The sequence below is a fragment of the Callorhinchus milii genome, unplaced genomic scaffold (assembly GCF_018977255.1).
Source record: "Callorhinchus milii isolate IMCB2004 unplaced genomic scaffold, IMCB_Cmil_1.0 Scaffold12, whole genome shotgun sequence".
In the NCBI taxonomy this organism is placed as follows: domain Eukaryota; kingdom Metazoa; phylum Chordata; class Chondrichthyes; order Chimaeriformes; family Callorhinchidae; genus Callorhinchus; species Callorhinchus milii.
In genome coordinates this window covers 11,104,015-11,121,955 of record NW_024704753.1, presented here as the reverse complement: position 1 = coordinate 11,121,955, position 17,941 = coordinate 11,104,015, and the positions used below count along the sequence as shown (strand labels likewise).

Here is a 17,941-nt window from a genome sequence, read left to right as displayed (position 1 = left end):
CACTCTGAGACATCTGAAAGACTTGTTAATACAAGGTATCAAATGCAAACATTATTATTATTATGGGTTTCATTCCAAATTCCAAAATCTTCCAAGCTGCCTTTTTGATATTTAGTGATGCTCTCTCATCACCAATAAGTGGAAATTACTTAATTGAATGGCCAAATTTTGATTAGATTGCCTGTTAACCTTCTCTGTGTCAATGCCTATCAAGCTTCTCCATATAACTGTAACCATTCATCTCCACTCCACTCAGTTACTGGTGTCCTCTCTATAATGGGGTGTGTTGACTGAACCCAATTGCAGCCTAACTAATATTTTGTACAATTAGCAATACTCCCATGCATTGCATTTAACTATTCCTTTAAGTGCCTCTATAAACATTGTTCTTTTAAAAGCTTTGTGTCAGCTTCTGTCGTCAAATTGATTGTGGAAAGCCATATTATTTAGTGTATCGGTCTGACATTCCAATGTTGGGAGTCTGCTGTATTGTTGGAGCTGCCATGCCTGCTGCCATCCTTCATATAAAACCTTAAATCTGGTTCAGATCGAGTCTCTCACACCGCCTGCACTTCATCTCCACAAACAGCTTCTCCTCTAGCCCCCGACCGTCTTGTGTGGCGTTCCTCAGGGCTCTGTCCTTGTCTCACACTGCAGGCTGCCGAAACCTCATACATGCTTTAATTAAATTGAGGCTCGACTATGCAAAGTCATTGCTTGTCGGCCTCCCCAACTCCTTCCTCCACAGGCTGCAGATCATCCAGAACTCTGCAACCCGTGTCCTCTCCCGCACTAAGCTGTGTGACTCTTATCACCCCCATCCTTGCCCAACTCCACTGGCTTCCCATCACACAAAGGATACAGTTTAAGATCCTGGTCCACGGTCTTGCTCCCCCCTTCCTCTGCGACCTCCTAAACCCCTACCATCCTGCTCGCTCCCTCCGCTCAGTGAGCTCCGGACTGCTTTACGTCCCCCGCATTGCTCGCCCCACTATTGGCGGGCGGGCCTTCCGCAACTCTGCCCCAAACCCTCTGAAACTCCATCCTGCAGTCCCTCTACCTCGCCCTCTCGCTTGTCACCTTCAAGACCCATCTCAAGACCCTTCTCTTCAACCATACTTTTGATCTCCCTGCTTATCCCCCTGGCCTACACCCTCCCCGACCCCCAGCTCGGGTCCGTAAATCTGTCTGTCCAGCGCCTTGGGACGTCCTCCCGACGTGAAAGGCGCTATACAAATGTAATTTTGTTGTTGTTATTAAATCAAGTCTGTCCCTGTTCAGATAGGCACTATTTGAAAAGAGAAGTGAGTTTCTCCCAGTGTCCTGCAGCAATCCTCCAGAATAAAAAATAGCCATTCACTCTATGGCTGTTTGTGGGACATTGCTGTGTGAAAATTGGCTGCTGCTTTCATCCACGTGATACAGTCATCTCATTTTACAGTATAAGATGTGAAGTGCTTTGAGAGTCCTCTGACTGGAAAGTCAGTTTATTAAACGTAATAAATTTCCGTAAAGATAGCCAGATCACCAGTCTCTCTACATTGAACAACTTTCTTTGCTTTTATCATTTGGTTCCATTCCACACTCTCTCCTCTGTATCAAAAGGATTTGAGCTCACAGTCTGGGATGTCTGAGGTGCCATCCTTTGGGTGAGACATTAAACCAAGGCCCCTGTTCCAGTGCACAGTTTTTTAGCGAAACGTGTTTTCTTTTGAACTTCAAAACTCTGTGCTGTGTGGCATTCTTTGATTTAAATCAAACATTGACCTGAAGAAAGAAAAAACTTTGTCCTTTCTCGATGCAGCCCACCATAGGAGCTAAAGACCACAATTGTACTCACTGACTTGAGTGACCCACACGCTTACATAATGTTAGTGGAATCAGGCCAGAAAGCTTGAATCTGAAAGCGTGCATTTCTTTCTTTCAGATTTTCTTTTTTTGCTTCAATTTTTTGAAGCACATCACGTCCGAGGAGTTCTGCGCAGTGAAGAAGCCAAGGTCAGCATCTCGCCTGAGATTGGGTGATGCAGCACCTGATTGTAGCAAATTGTTGTCTAAGACTAACTGTGTTCAGATCCACAATAAGAAAATGTTCCTTGTGTGTGTTGGGTGGGGGGAAAGAAGAGGTGGTCCTAGAAGAGGTGGGATCCCAGGGGATAGTCTTTTGAGGGGTTGAATCTTTTGAAATAAGTGATTGAGTCTTTTGAAATAAGTTCCTTGATGGGGTATGGGTCTGAGGGGTTCTCGGGAGAAATCTGCATCCTACATCCTACATGATGACCTCTAAATAAATCTTGTTTAGAGAAAGTTTAGGAGGATAGAGCTGGGAGAAATAAGCTCTTATTCATTGACTTGAAGTTCACATGAATTGCATGGGAGCATTGGTCGATTGGGATGTCTTGAGAAATAATGCAACATGCATTGCGGGTCTGTGCTATCCTCAGCTGTTCTGTATGTATTACTTACACTGAGCATCCAGTGAAGAAGCTCTGACACCTCATCCTCTTTCCATCAACTTTCTCTCCACCTATCTTCTCCTTGACACATTTGAGGCTAATTATAGTTTCTACTGTGGCCTGAGCGCACTCACCAACATTAGCAAATTGCATTTAAACAGTACCTTTCTCTGGAGGGTGTGAACACCTTACTCTTTGACCGTTCCTATGGTCACCTCCAGTCTCCCCTTGGCTCAGCGTCGAACTATGCCACTGTAAAGCGCTCGGAGAAGCTACACTACATTAAGGGTGCTGTATAAATGCAAGTTGTTATTCATCTTAGAAACATCATAGAAACATGACAGTTGAGGTTCTGTAAGTGGGGTCCTGTAGCTCAGTGGTTAGAGCACTCGCCTTGCAAATGAGACACCTGGGTTCAATTCCAGGCAAGGCAAAACCTTGAGCAAGTTTCCTTACTCAGGACACCTAATAATAATTCTTCCAAAAAATAGAAACAATAATAAATTGGTCATTTTCAATCCATGACTGTGGGACACTGCTGTGCGCAATTGGCTGCCGTGTTTTGCTCACAAATATATGGTCAATTCACTTTACAGCATATAGATTCATAGAATGTTACGGCACAGAAGGAGGCCATTCGGCCCATCGAGTCTGTGCCGGCTCTTTGACAGAGCAAGTCACTTTCACTAACCCCAATCACCAGCTTTCTCCCCATAACCCTGCAAACCCGTCTTCCCCAGATACCTATCCAGTTCTCTCTTAAAAGCTGTTATCAAATCGGACTTCACTACCCTTTCGGGCAGATCATTCCAAATTCGAACAACTCGCTGAGTGAAAAAAATTATTCTAACCTCCCCTCTGCTTCGTTTGGTGGATATCTTAAGACTGTGACCACGGGTCCCAGACACACCTACCAGCGGAAACAGCTTTTCCCTATCTAGCCTGTCGAAACCTTTCATGATCTTGAAGACCTCTATCAGGTCCCCGCGTAACCTTCTCTGCTCTAATGGGAAAAGTCCTAACTTCTCCAGCCTGTCCTCATAGCTAAGGTTCCCCATTCCTGGTATCAACAACAACAACAACAACAAGATTCCATTTATAAAGCGCCTTTCACGTCAGGAGGACGTCCCAAGGCGCTGCACAGTTGGGTCATGACCCGAGCAGGGGGGAAATGGTCAGGGTGAGGGGAGGGAGCGAGGAGGGGGGAAATGGTCAGGGTGAGGGGAGGGAGCGAGGAGGGGGGAAATGGTCAGGGTGAGGGGAGGGAAGGGAGGGAGCGAGGAGGGGGAAGAGAGTCGAGAGGGGAGCTGAAGGCACGGTCAAAGAGAAAGGTTTTGAGACCGGCCTTGAAGGAGGAAAGGGAGGAAGCGGCGAAGGCACTGGGGGATGGAGTTCCAGAGCCTCGGGGCTGAGAGGCTGAAGGCCCGACCACCGATGGTAGGGCGGTTGGGGCGGGGGACGTGGAGCAGACCGGAGCCAGAGGAACGGAGGGTACGGGCAGGTAGGTAGGGGGATAGTAGGTTGGAGAGGTAGGAGGGAGCAAGGCCGTGAATGGCCTTGTAGGTGAGGATGAGGATCTTGAAATCAATCCTCTGGGGGATGGGGAGCCAGTGGAGGCGAGCGAGGGTGGGAGTGATGTGGTCCCGAAGCCTGGTGCGGGACAGTACACGAGCTGCAGAGTTCTGAATGACCTGCAGCTTGTGGAGGGAGGTGGCGGGAAGGCCGGCGAGGAGAGAGTTCCCATAGTCCAGCCTTGAGGTGACAAAGGCGTGAACCAGGGTTTCAGCAGCGTGAGGGGTGAGGTAATGCCGTAGTCTGGCGATGTTCCGGAGGTGATGGAAGGCGGTGCCAGTTGTGGTGCGGATGTGAGGGAGAAAGGACAGCTCAGGGTCGAACAAAACGCCGAGGTTCCTGACTGGCTTTGAGAGGTGGAGAGTGCAGCCTTGGATGCTGATGGTGTCAGCGCCTGAGGTGCGGAGGCGCTGACGTGAGCCAATCAGGAGGGCCTCGGTTTTTCGCACGTTGAGCTGAAGAAAGTTGTCTCTCGTCCAGGACTCGATGTCGGACAGGCAGCTGTCAGGACATCGGTGGTCGTGGAGTTGAGAGTAGAGGAGGAAAGGTAGAGTTGGGTGTCATCCGCATACATGTGGAAGTTAACTCCATGTCTGCGGATGATGTCACCGAGGGGGAGCATATAGAGGGTGAAGAGGAGGGGACCGAGGACAGAGCCCTGAGGGACACCACATGAGACAGTGCGGGGGGTGGAGGAGAAGCCATTCGTCGAGACAAAGTGAAGACGGTGAGAAAGGTACGACCTAAACCATTCAAGGACAGTGCCTTGAAGGTTGAGGTGGGAGGACAAGCGGTGGAGTAGGATAGCGTGGTCGACCGTATCGAATGCTGCCGATAGGTCGAGGAGGACGAGGAGACAGAGGGAGCCCTGGTCACAGATGGTCAGGATATCATTGGTGACCTTGACCAGGGCAGTTTCTGTGCTATGGGCAGCACGGAAACCTGACTGAAGGGGTTCGAAAAGAGAATGGGTGGAAAGGAAAGAGCGCAGTTGGGAGGCGACAACTCTTTCCAAGACCTTGGAGAGAAAGGGGAGGTTGGAGATGGGCCGGTAGCTTGATAGCTGCGACGCATCAAGGGAGGGTTTTTTCAGGGTGGGCGTGATGATGGCAGTTTTTAATGGAATGGGGACAGAGCCAGAGGAGAGGGACAGGTTGATGATGTCAGTGATATGTGGGGCAAGAAAGTGGAGCTGGGAGATAAGGAGTGGAGTGGGGATGGGGTCAAGGGAGCAGGTGGTTGGTTTTAGGGATAGGATGAGTTCAGTGACAGAGGGTGGGGAAACGGGTACGAAGGTGTGTAGGGGAGGATGGGTAGGAGTCGGAGTGTGGGAGGGAAGGGGTGGGTGGTGGGTGGAAGTTGGAGGGGAAGTGACCGCGGAGCGGATTCCCTTGATCTTGGATTCAAGGAAATCCAGCATCTCCTCGCAGTGAAGGTTGGAGGAGATGACCTGCGCGGGGTGGCGGGGGGGACGGAGGAGTCGGGTTGTGGTGGAAAACAGTAGCCTGGGGTTGTTCTTCGCCTCCAGGATTATCCTGGAGTAGAAGGACGACTTGGCCGAGGCTAGAGTGGAGCGGTAAATTTTGAGGAGGTCCAGCCAGATTTGTCGGTGGACCGTTAGGCCAGATTTGACACAGGTGCGTTCAGCAGCCCGCACCTGGCTTTTCAGTGAGCGGAGGTGGGTGGTGTACCAGGGGGAGGAGCGGGAGTAGGAGACAGTGCGGGAAGTGATGGGGGCAAGAGTATCGAGTGTGGAGGAGAGGGTATTGTGGAGGAGGGAGAGAGGAGAAGAGGGGTCGGTGAGGGTTGAAGGCCAGAGGGAGAGGAGTTCAGAGGACTCCAAGGCATCGGTTAGGGATTGTGGGGGTAACTTCTTCCAAGGGCGGTAGAAGATGGTGGTGGGTCTGGTGGAGGTGGGGAGGGGGGTGGAGGTGGTGAAGGAGATGAAGTAGTGGTCAGAGATGGCCTTGTCGGTAATAGTGACATCCGAGACACTGAGGCCCCGGGTGATCACCAAATCGAGTGGGTGGCCGTGACTGTGAGTGGGGGAGTTTATGTGTAAGGAGAGGTTGAGTGAGGAGAGCAGGGAAGAGAAGTCTGTGGAGATGGAGCAGGAGGGGGTGAAGTGTAGGTTAAAGTCGCCCAGGATGATGAGGCGATCGGAGCAGAGGCAAAGAGATGTGAGGAGTGTTGAAATGTCAGAGATGAAGGTGGGAGAGGTTTTAGGGGGCCGGTAGAGGAGGAGGATTTTAAGGGAGAGGAATGAGGGGTGGGAGAGGGTGAGGTGCTCAAAGGAGGGGAAAGAGCCAGTGGAGTAGGGGGATAGGGCAAGTGGTGTCCTTGAGATAAGGGCAACACCACCGCCACGGCGGTTGGGGCGGGGGATGTGGTGGGAGGTGTAGCCGGGTGGCGTGGCCTCCGTGAGGGGGAAGGTGTCGCCTGGGGTGAGCCAGGTTTCTGTTAAGGCCATGATATCAACGTTCTCATCAAGGATGAGATCGTTGATGACCAGGGCCTTGTTGCAGAGGGAGCGGACATTTTGCAGTCCGATGTGGAGGGAGCGGTTGACAGAAGGGTGTGTGGGAGGGGAGGGGGTCCAGGTTGTGAGGCAGGGGTGGGGGGAATGGGGATGAGGGAGGAGAGGTTGACTCCCCGGGTCTGTGTCCGGGGTGGGTGGCGAGTGTGGTGGGGAATGGGGCAGTCGGTGTGGCTGCTGCTGGACAGCCAACGCCGAGTGCCGCGGTGAGCCCGGCGGAGGATTCCCAGGCTGGAGCAGAGGGAGGTTGTGGGAGGGTCAAATGGGGATAGAAGACGAGAGGGGAGGAGAGAGCGGGAGAGATGCAGAGGGGGGAGGGTTTGGGGGGAGAGAGGAGGGGGGCGGGAGGGAAGGGGTGAGGGGGCTCGGGTCAAAGCGGCAGCCATAGTGCGCACGCGGGGACCGGGAGCGAGCGGTCAGGTGGATGGCATTATCCCGTAGATTGGGGCAGCGAACCCAACAGGACCATAGTGGGCTCTGATGTGAGCCCTGGGGGGGGGGGTGCAGAGGTTTTTTTTTTCTTTTTTTTGTGCGCGCGCACGTACCTGAAAACTAATCTATGACGTCGCAGTTCCCCCGCTCCGCCCCCACACCTCCCTCCCCTCCCCCCGGGGCTGAACTCGCTCCGGCGTCGAGTTTAAGTACCTGGGTCAGTAGGCCCAGGCTCCTCCCCGCGCTGTCCTGCCGCCGCTCCCCGATTCTCTGTGAAGCGCTTTGAGACGTCTAGAAGACGTGAAAAGCGCTATATCAAATGCAAGCATCATTATTATCTTCTGGTCCATAACCTATTGCATGCTGTGTGTAATGTTTCTTTTTTCTCCCTCACAGACGGAAAATCACAGACCTTCCTGCAGAGGATCTATGTCTTCTAGGTACATCTGTTTTTTTTCTTACCTGGCGGCCTTCGGATGAGATGTTAAACCGAGGTCCTGCCTGCCTGTTGAGATGGATATTAAAGATCCCATGGCACTATTTGAAAAGAGAAGAGTTTGTCCCGGTATCCTGGCCAAATAAAATTGATAACTCACTCCATGGGCTGTTTGTGGGATATTGCTGTGTGCAACTGACTGCTTCATTTCGCCCACAAAATGTACAGTGAATCCACTTTACAGTATATTCTGTGAAGCACTTTGAGACGTCTAAATGATGTGATATGGCGCTGCATCAAATACAAGAATTATTATTCTTAACAAGTACAATGTAGGTATAAATCGGACCTCATTTACATCCTAACAATTTGCGTGCTTAAAGCAGTAACTTACTATGATAATTTTACTGTTGAAATTCATTAGAAAATGTCAGGCTCCTCGAGAGGTGTTGATAGAATTGTGAGGTGCTGTGCTTTGAACATTTGATATTTTGTGCACAATGTACTGTGAGTTTAAATAACCAGACTTAATGCTTAAGAGTATCTAAACCAGTCAGTTACATGTACACCTGTTACGCATGGAAATTCCCATGTCTGGAATGGAATGCGCACTCTTCCCAGAGTAATACACTCTGCTTACCTAATACCGCAGTGCATTGGTTGCAGATTGGCAAGAGTCTACGCTTGGGGACCCCAGAGGGGGCGTTGGGATGCTGCTGGAGTTTAACCAACTAAAATCGCATAGCTTGCCATTGAGAGCACTGCCTGATAAGCTTCCTGTTACTTGGCTGGCTGGTCTGTCAACAGCAGTGCCCTGGAGTACTTAGGCTTAGGAACTGAGACTTGACTCCAATATTCCATTGTCATGGAGCCAGTTCAGCTCCTAGGTGACTGCACTCCCCCCACCCCAACCCCTGAGGCTACCCACCCTTTGATACTGCAGTGCTTGTTACTGCTATAGTGGTGGAAAATATGAGGAAAAGTGTCAAATCTGATGTAATGCAATGCCAAAGCCATATGAGACTCAGGCATGTTTGAGGTTGATTTCTTCACCCACCACCAGCGCGTTGAGAGGGTTGTAGTCAGCGCTCTGCAGAGATGCTCTGCAAAACGTAATCGCTCGCTCCCGGTCTCTGAGTGCGCATTTTGGCTGCCGCCCCGACCTGAGCCTCCCCCTCTACTCTAAATGTCTCTCCTCCCACCCCCCTCTATCCGCTACTCCCCCTCTGTCCTTCTCTCCCACAGCCCTCGCCGCCTTCTCTCTCTCCTTGACCCATCACCACTTCCCTCTGCTCCAGCCTGGGCATCCTCCGCCAGGCAAAACATGGCTTCTGGCACTGGCTGTCCCAAAGCAGCAACCCCACGTGTCCCATCACTCACTCACTCCGCTCAAACCGCCTCCTTAAGGCAAACCCAACTTCCCCCTCCCTCTTATGTACCCTCCCCAACTCTCCACTCATGCCACTCTCCACAACTAACTTCTGCGTACACCCAAAAATCCTCTCCATGCCACTCTCTCCTCCCTCCCCTCCCTCCAGCAAACCCACCCTCATTTCCCTCCAAGATGCCCGTTCTCTCTCAAATAAAACCCTCACCATCCACAACCTCATCCTGGACGAGCACCTTGGCATTCTTGGGCTCACCGAAACCTGGCTCTCCCCAATGACCCCGCGTCCCCCTAGTGGAAGCCTCTCCTCCAGGTTACAACTTCCACCACACCCCCCGTCTAAACCAATGTAGCAGCGGGGTGGCCTTCATTTCCAAAGCCTCCCTTAGTCTTATCCCCTACTCCTCTGGCTGCTTCCCCTCCTTCGAGCACCTCACCCTCTTCACCCCTCTCTCCCATTGAAAATCCTCCTTGTCTACTGGCCCCCCTAAGCCCTCCGGCTCCTTCCTCACAGACATCTCTACTCTCCTCTCTCCCCTGTCCCTCTGCTCCGAGTGCCTGATCGCAACGGGCGATTTCAACCTCCACCTAAACTCCCCTTCACTGCTCTCCTCCCTAAACCTCACCCTCCGTATAAATTCACCTACCCACAACTGTGGTCATGCCTATGACCTCATTATCACCCACGGCCTTGACATTTCTGACCTCAGCATAGTGGTCAAGGGCATCTCGGACCACTCCCTCATCTCCTTCTCCTCTCACATCCCTCTCTCCTCCACCAAGCCCTCAACCATCCTCTACCGCCCTTGGAAAAGGCTACCCCCCGAGACCCTCACAAAGGTCCTCTCATCTTCAAACATCCTATCCGTCTGGCCTTCCACCCGCGGAGATCCTGAAGCAGCCGTCCAGCTGCTCCATGATCGTCTCTCCTCCACCTTCAACTCCCTCATCCCCCTGAAATCCAGGACCATCTCCAAACCCACCTGATTCCCCTGGTACAACAACAATCTCCGCCGCCTAAAAACCCTAACCCGGCTGCTCGAGTGCAGATGGCGAAAAACTGGCCTGACAGTCCAACGCCAACTGTGGCTCGAGCATCTCCACAGCTACCGCCGTTCTTTGACACATGCAAAAACGGCCTTCTACTCCAACATCATCTTGGAGGCTAAACACAACCCCAAAATCCTTTTTTCTACCACCCACTATCTCCTCCGTACACCCCCTCAGGCCTCCTCAATCTTCATATCAAATGCCAAGTGCGAGGAGGTCATGGACTTCTTTTCATCTAAAATTCATAATATCTGCCAGGCAGCCTCATCCACCTGCCTCTTGTCACCCACCACCACCCCCTCTCTGTCCCCCTCCCCATCATCTGCTCCTTCCACCTCTCCCATCCTACATTCCTTCCTGCCCATCTCTCCCTCTCACCCACCATCACCTCCATGAAACCCACCACCTGCTGCCTTGACCCCCTCCCCACCAACTTGCTGGTCACCCAGCTCCCCCTCCTCTGCCCACTACTGGCTGACGTCATCAACCAGTCCCTCTCCTCCGGATCAGTCCCTGCCCCCCTCAAAACTACTGTCATCACCCCCCTCCTCGAAAAACCTTCCCAAGATCCCTCAAACCCCAGCCACTACCCCCCATTTCTAACCTGCCCTTCCTCGCAAAAGTCCTAGAACGCATCGTTGCCAATCAACTTCGCGCACACCTCTCCTCCCACTCCTTCTTCGAACCCCTCCAGTCCGGTTTCCGCCCACAGTACAGAGACTGTGCTTGTGAAAGTCACAAACGACATCCTCTCTATCTCTATCTGTGCCAGGGCTCCCTCCGCCTACTTGTCCTCCTGGACCTCTCCACGGCGTTCGACACGGTCGATCACGCCATTCTCCTCCACAGCCTTTCCTCCGTCATCCACCTCAGTGGGACTGCACTCGCCTGGTTCAAGCCCTACCTCACAAACCGCAGTACATCTGCACAAACGGCTTCTCCTACAGTTTTCACCCGGTTACCTGTGGGGTACCCCAAGGATCCATCCTTGGCCCCCTCCTCTTTCTGATCTACATGCTCCCTCTTGGGGATGTCATCCGCAGACATGGGGTACATTTCCACATGTATGCGGATGATACCCAACTCTATTTTCCCACCTCTCTTTGCGACCCCCAGTCCCCTGATGTTCTGTCAGCTGCCTGTCAGACTTCAGGAGCTGGATGAGCGCAAACTTCCTTCAGCTGAACATTGACAAGACAGAAGCCATACTCTTTGGCTCTCGTCAACGTCCAAAATTGCACGGCTCTCACCTCCTCCACCTATCCGACCTCCCCCTAAAACTTTCCGAATCCGTCCCAACCTAGGCGTCAGGTTCGACCACCAAATATCCTTCCTCCCCCACATCCAGCCTCTCACCAGCACCGCTTTCTTCCACCTCCGAATCGCCTGAATCTGCCAATACCTCTCTCCGAAAGCCTCTGACACCCTAGTCCATGCCTTTGTCACCTCTCGGCTGGACTATTCTGTCGCCCTCCCCGGCAGTCTCCAATCCACTATCATCCATAAAATTCAGATCATCCAAAAACTCTACCGCCTGCGTTCTCACCCGAACCAAACACCGCTCCCCGATCACCCCAGTCCTTGCAAGACTGCACTGGCTGCCTATCCCAGAGAGGATCGACTTCAAGATCCTCACCCTTGTGTTCAAATCCCTCCACTCCTCTGCACCTCCCTATCTCTCTGACCTCTCTCCTCAAAACAATACCCGCTGCCATCGTTCCTCCGGGTCTGACCTCCTCCTCATCCCCCGAGTCCTCCGCTCCCCCTCGGCAGCCGCGCCTTCAGCCACTATGTCCCGAGGCTCTTGAATTCCCTTCTTCACCCCCTTCGCTTCGCCCCCTCTCTTACTATTTTCAGGTCTCTGTTGAAGACCTTTCTTTTCGACCGCGCCTTTGGTCACCTTCCTCCCCCTCCCCCTGGCTTGGCCCCGGGATCCGTTACTGTGAAGCGCTCTGAGACGCCGCCCGGCGTGGAGGGCGCTATATAAATCTAAGTTGTTGTTATCTTTCAAATACTATGTGTTTTTCAAATAAAAGTGCAAGTCTGGATCACATGCAGGACAATTGCTTCTCATCCCTAGCACTGACTCCCGCTTAGTTCATTCACTTCCCCAATCAGAATTTAGGATTGAAGAAGTAATGAGCCAAACATCAGTGTTTTGTGTGATCTGAAACTCAGCCCCAAACCTCGTCATAACATTCTGGATCATTTATCAATATTGTAGTTTTCATACAGAATACTGAAACCTCACTTGCTGCAGTGAGTCATCAGCAACTCATTTTCTACTCTCAGAATCACTTTGTTGCCATTAGAAGATTTAGTGGATGGTCTTGTGTTATGAAAGACAACAACAACAAAATTATATTTATAGAGCGCTTTTCACGTTGGGATGACATCCCAAGGCCCTAGCCAGTTAGGGGTCAGGACCCGAGAAAGGGGTGGGGTAGGGCTGAGGGAAGGCAGGGAGGTGGGAGAGCAAATGAAGCAAATGATCGAGAAAAAGGATCTTGAGACCGGCCTTGAAGGAGGCAAGGGAGGAAGTGAGGTGAAGGGACTGGGATGGACTTCCAGAGTGTGGGGGCAGAGAGGCTGAAAGCCCGGCCACTGATGGTAGGGCGGGTATGGCGGAAGACTGGATCAGGCCGGAGCCTGCTGAACGGAGGGATAGGGCAGGTTGGTAGGGAGTCAGCAGGTCAGAGAGGTAGGAGGGAGCAAAGCCATCGATCTTCAGTTTGATCCTCTGAGGGATGGGGAGCCAGTGGAATCAGGGGAGGGTGGGATGTGGGGGAGAAAGGACAGTTCAGGGTCAAACAAGATACCTAGGTTCCTGACTGGTTGAGTGTGCAGCTGTGGAGGCTGATGCTGCGAGCGCCCGAGGTGCGGAGCCACTGGCCTGAGCCAATCAGGAGGGCCTCAGTCTTGCTGACGTTCAGTTGGAGAAAGTTGGCCCTCGCCCAGGACTTGATGTCGGACAGTCAGTCGGTCAGGACGACAGTAGTCCTGGAATTGAGGGTGGAGGCAGAGAGATAGAGTTGAGTGTCATCCGCATACATGTGGAAATTTACCCATGTCTGTAGATGAGCAGGCAAGAGTGGGTCAGAAGCAGCCCTGCAGGCGTTTATTAAAAGAAATTGAATGGCAAGGAAAACAAAGTCTTGAATAATCTTCAGTCCACCCACAGAATTCAGTAAAAAAAATCAAAACTTAGGAGGCTGTTGCTTCCCCTCCCCCCCTCCATGGAATGATGCTGATTTAAAATTGATTTTAGTTTTTTTAAAATCGAATTCAGCCCATTGTCTATAGTTTATATGCTTTATACCTGGCCTTGTTTTATTGCTTTATTCTCCCAAGTAGATTTGCATTTTAAACTAATGATTCTTGTAAAGCAACTGCAGACATTCACCTGGATGTGGGTGTTTTGTGTGCAGTTAGTGCGCCATTGGTCACCAAAGCCCTTCATCTCACCAAAGATTTGGTTCTTAATTTACAAATTACTCTCGATGGCAAGCCTTGGCTCTTGCCAACCCATGCGTAAATCTCTCTGGAATTAGGTAAACAGGGCGCATTCCTCTGGAGAACAAGTGCACATTCCATTCCAGACACAGGGAATTTACACGTGTAGGTGGCATGCACAGAACTCTATCTGATTTGGATTCTCTTAAGCATGGTGATGGGTTTTCACATGTGTCAGAACACCCAACTGACCAAAGAATATTTACAAACTATGAATAAGCAGCTTATTGATCTTTCACATTTGGGTGCAAATCTACTCCAGACCAATGGAGTAACCTTCCCTGGAATACTTAATATGATAGAATGCTCTGCTTCATGCCTCACACTTGTTCTGTGTGAAGTGTCTTGAATGGACTGGGCACTCACGTATTGCACTGTTCACATAATCAGAGACCTGGCCCCTAGGATAGAGTGCCTTTTCAGCATTTGCATTTGGCACATTTCTCAGAATCAACATTGAGTCTTTTATACCAGACTCAGGGTAAACCTCCTTCGCTGTAAATTTCTGTGCAGTGGAATTGTAATTGCTGCTTGCTCTGCGAGCCGGTGCAGACTCAATAGGCCTCCTGTGCTAGAAATAATAATAATAATAATATTAAATCTCTATGGGTCTGTGATTCTGACCCTGGCTACACTCTCAGCTTCTCATGGGGAAAGGAAGCAATGTAGGCTGACCTTATTACACCAGAATAAGTTTAGTTTTGGGGGGATTGGACAGTTTAAAAAAAGTCAGAGGTAACAGAGCAAAAACAACTAAACTGTTTTCCCCATGCAGTTGAAAGATTTGGTTTGAAGTGGTATCTGTGCAAATATCTAAGCGGTTAATCATATCTTCGCAGCTCTCACACTTACATAGGCCAAGCACACAATTCCTAGGTTTTCACATAAGAAAAGCTGTGGGGTGAAGTGGTGGTATGTCCTAGTATGAGTTGACCACTGAATGCTGTGGTGCAGACAAACTCCAACTCAAAACATTGCACTTCTTTACAATGAGCAAGAAACTTTGTCAAGAGAAAAGAAAATATTACATATAGAGATATGTCCTAACAATCAAGAGTCTGCTGTAAAACAAATTGTGTTCAATACAAGTCTGGTTCACTGTCTGACTAGAAAATAGTCTTAAGGATGCGGCTGCCTGTATGTTTGAGCCTGTTGGGTAAAGTCAGTACAGCATACACGCTGAAATCTGGGCTTAAACAATGTGTTTGTGTCAGGTCATACAGAAAGAGGGAGCAGCACCTCCCTGAGCAGTGAATTCTCCGTCATCACAGAGGAGTCTCCCACCATAGCAGGGGCTTTCAACTACGAGGCAGTGGATCTGACAGCGGGCCCAGCAATGCAGGTGGCATGGTAAGTTGGCATTTTATGTTTTTGATGGATGATTTGACATTTGTGTCCCCTTGACCAGAGCTAACATTGTCATTTCCCTTTCCACATACCAGATGAGTGGTGCTTTGAGATGTCTCAACGATGTGATAAGGCGCTATGTCAAATACGAGGATTATTATTAGTCTACCCACCTGACTGCTCCCAGGAGGAGATAAGTGAGGAAAGAATCCTCTTTCTGTGAGGTCTATTTGTCCTTTTTCACTGTTGTGCTGCCGCCATCACTGAGCATGTGAGTAGGTGGAGCTAAACTTTGTGAGCAGCTGCACGATGGAGCTCCAATTCAGTGCATTACTCTGACTCCTGTTTGCATCCCTCACCCCTGCTCTCCTGAATCTTGGGAATGATTCTTCTGGCTCTGACCTGGAGAGCAAGAGAGAAATTTTTAATCGAGGTGAAGATCTTCAAATATAATCAATATGATCACTCAGCAGATGTTTGAGCACTTGCTTCCAGTTTGAGGTTTGCAGATGTTGCTGTTTAGCTGGAGTCCATCCTCCATTGTTGAAACCTGTTGTACCCTCCCTGACTGGAGTACAGATTTTTATATTGGGGTCTGTTATTCAGACTTGAAAATATTGATCCCGTGTTTGGGATGGAATACACTCTCAATTGGGGGGGTACCCAAGCTTATCTAATTCTGGAGAGTATTAGATGCAGATTGCCAAGTTTCAGTACTACAAATTGAGCCAGGCTGACTTCAAGCTCTATGAAGGGATGTGGAACTCTTTAGTCTAAGTCAGCGTGGTCCAACAGGTGGCCCGGTGGGTTATTTTATGTGGCCCACGATCATTTCCACCATTCCAACTTCCACACCCTCCTCCCTGGTGAACATCCTCCCTGGGCAGCAGCAGGAGTCGGCGGTTGGGAGGACACAGCACCTAAAGCCTTTACTGCAGTCTGTCAGTAGGGCAAGCGTCTGCAGATAGTGATCTGTGCCTGGGAGAGAGATTGGTAGGGTGTTGGGGGTGGGGGGGGGTGGGAAGAGAAAGAGGAGAGAGAGAGAGGGCAGGTGAGAGAACGGGGGAGAGAGCAGGGGTGGGGCTCTGGGCGCTCCGTTCTCCCAACTTCCGGCTCCTGCCGCTGCCCTGGGAGGATGTTCACCTGGGAGGGAGGGAGTGGGTTGGAATATTATAAATGGTCTCGGGCGGCCAGCTGGTCTACCCTGGATGCAGCCCGAGGACCTTTCTCAGATGGAATGCGGGAATGCGGCCTATGACAGCCAAAAGGTTGGACCCCCTGGTCTAAGCTGATACTCAGTGCATTGTTGGGCATGTGCTGCATTGTTGGAGGTGCTGTCCTTCGGACTGAGATCCTGTTTGCTTCAGGTGGATGTTAAAGATCCTGTGGTAATATTCGAAAAGAAAAGGAAGTTTCTCCTGTGTTCTGGCCAACAATCCCCAGGTAAAACTGATTTCATGGCTGTTTGTCTGGACGGATGTACCCTGCTTACCTAATTCCGGAGGGTATTAGGCACAGGTTGGCAAGAATGTGGAACCAGAGCTGGAATCTAACCAGATAAAACTGGATAGCTTGCCATTGAGAGAACTGTCTGGCAAGCTCTCCTGCTGCTTGTCCAATTAGGACCACCCTGTCCATTAAGGCTTTGGCTTGTAGAGTTTACAGCAGCTGAGTGGGAAGAATTCTTGGCACCACCTTGACAGCGATGGCTCTCTGTCCCGACCCTCCCACCCACCTGTAGCTAGCCTGTCCTCCCACACTGCAGTTCTCCCATTACTTACCTACTTAATTTGACAACTTATGCAGAGCTGTTGCTCATACAAGCATTTTCTTTATGCTCACACACTGGGGATTGCTACTGGGTAAAACCACATCTAATGTGAAACATGGGATTGGAAACATTTAACATGCATATTCTGTTATTTCTAAGATGAGAGAAATAAATAATTATTATGTTGAAAGTCTGAGTACTTTATAGTAAGGTTCCACAAATGGCCATAAGGTGAGTGACCAATTTTATGTTGAAGATTGTTTGCCAGGACACTGGGAGATATTCACTTCTCTATTCAAATATCGTCAAGGGATTTCAAGGTTCACCTGAGCAGGACATTTTTCAATGACTCACTGACCTTATTTAATGTCTCGCCAGAAAGATGGCAAATCTCCATTGGAGTGTCATCTTAAACTGAGCTCAGCTTCTCAAGTGTGGCATGAACCTTCTGACCAAGAGGTTAGAGTGCTGCAGACTGAGCCAAGCTGACAGTCATGCCTTTGCTGATTTAGAGCTGTTCAGGTGCCAGGAGCATTGCAGAGATATGCAGTAGGGAAATGGGTAAGTTCTGTCTGAAAGGCTGAACTAGATAAAAAGGATAAGCGTAAAATGTGAAGCACTGCTACTGTCCTAGTCTTGTTTTCATGCATCAGTTTCTGGAGAAACATAATTTCCATGTGTAGATGCCATGCATGGTGATCATCTTCCACAAAATACATTTCTGCATTTATACTCATAAAATTTAATGATTGGGTTTTTTAAAGAATAATTGCTTCATCACTATTTATTACATGGCAATTAGAGAATTTCACAGAGGAATAGTTAAGGAAAATAGACATCCTTTTGCATTGGTTTGAAAGGAGGAGCAGCACGCCCATATTCCAAATAATAATGTGCACTTCAAATAATGCCTATCACATAGATGAAATCCATTCACAGTTACGACTGGGAGGGAGAGCACAAGATATGAGTGTTGACCAAAAACACATTGAAAACTATTTGGTTTTAGAAATTTTGAAAGCAGGGAGAAGGGAAGCGAAGTAAGTGTTCCAGATCTAGACTTAGAGATCTGAAATTAACTGTTATAGAAATCAATCATCATATGATGCCTTTTCCTGCCTCATGTTACCAAGTGCCTCAGTTTTGGTTTCAATGAGGGTTAAAAACTGCTTTGAATTCCTTCTTACTCGCTCAGAGTGCTGCTGTGTTACCACAGTAGAGTGCCAACGAAGCACAGGAACAGTTCAGATCCTGTCTGTTCCCAATGCTACCCGCAGGTTGAGTCACAATTAGCACTTTGACAGATTAAATATTTGTGTCTTTGGTCTATTATAATGAATTTGTTTCAGCTCTTATTTCCAAAGCACGTGTTTCAATGCATGCTGGCCTTGGCATTTAAATAACTGCTTTTAATGTAGTTCAATAAAAAAAACTTTGCACT

General features: G+C 49.8%; 1 protein-coding gene across 2 annotated transcripts in view; it reads left to right on the top strand.

Moving 5' to 3' along the window:
* Positions 1–17,941, top strand: part of mtmr14 (myotubularin related protein 14) — a 59,050-nt gene that overhangs the window by 27,955 nt on the left and 13,154 nt on the right. For both annotated transcript variants that reach the window (XM_007890247.2, XM_007890246.2), the window contains exons 14-16: positions 1,928–1,998; positions 7,393–7,436; positions 14,597–14,732. In XM_007890247.2, coding sequence (XP_007888438.1) covers positions 1,928–1,998; positions 7,393–7,436; positions 14,597–14,732 — 251 coding nt within the window. The remainder of the gene's footprint in view (positions 1–1,927; positions 1,999–7,392; positions 7,437–14,596; positions 14,733–17,941) is intronic.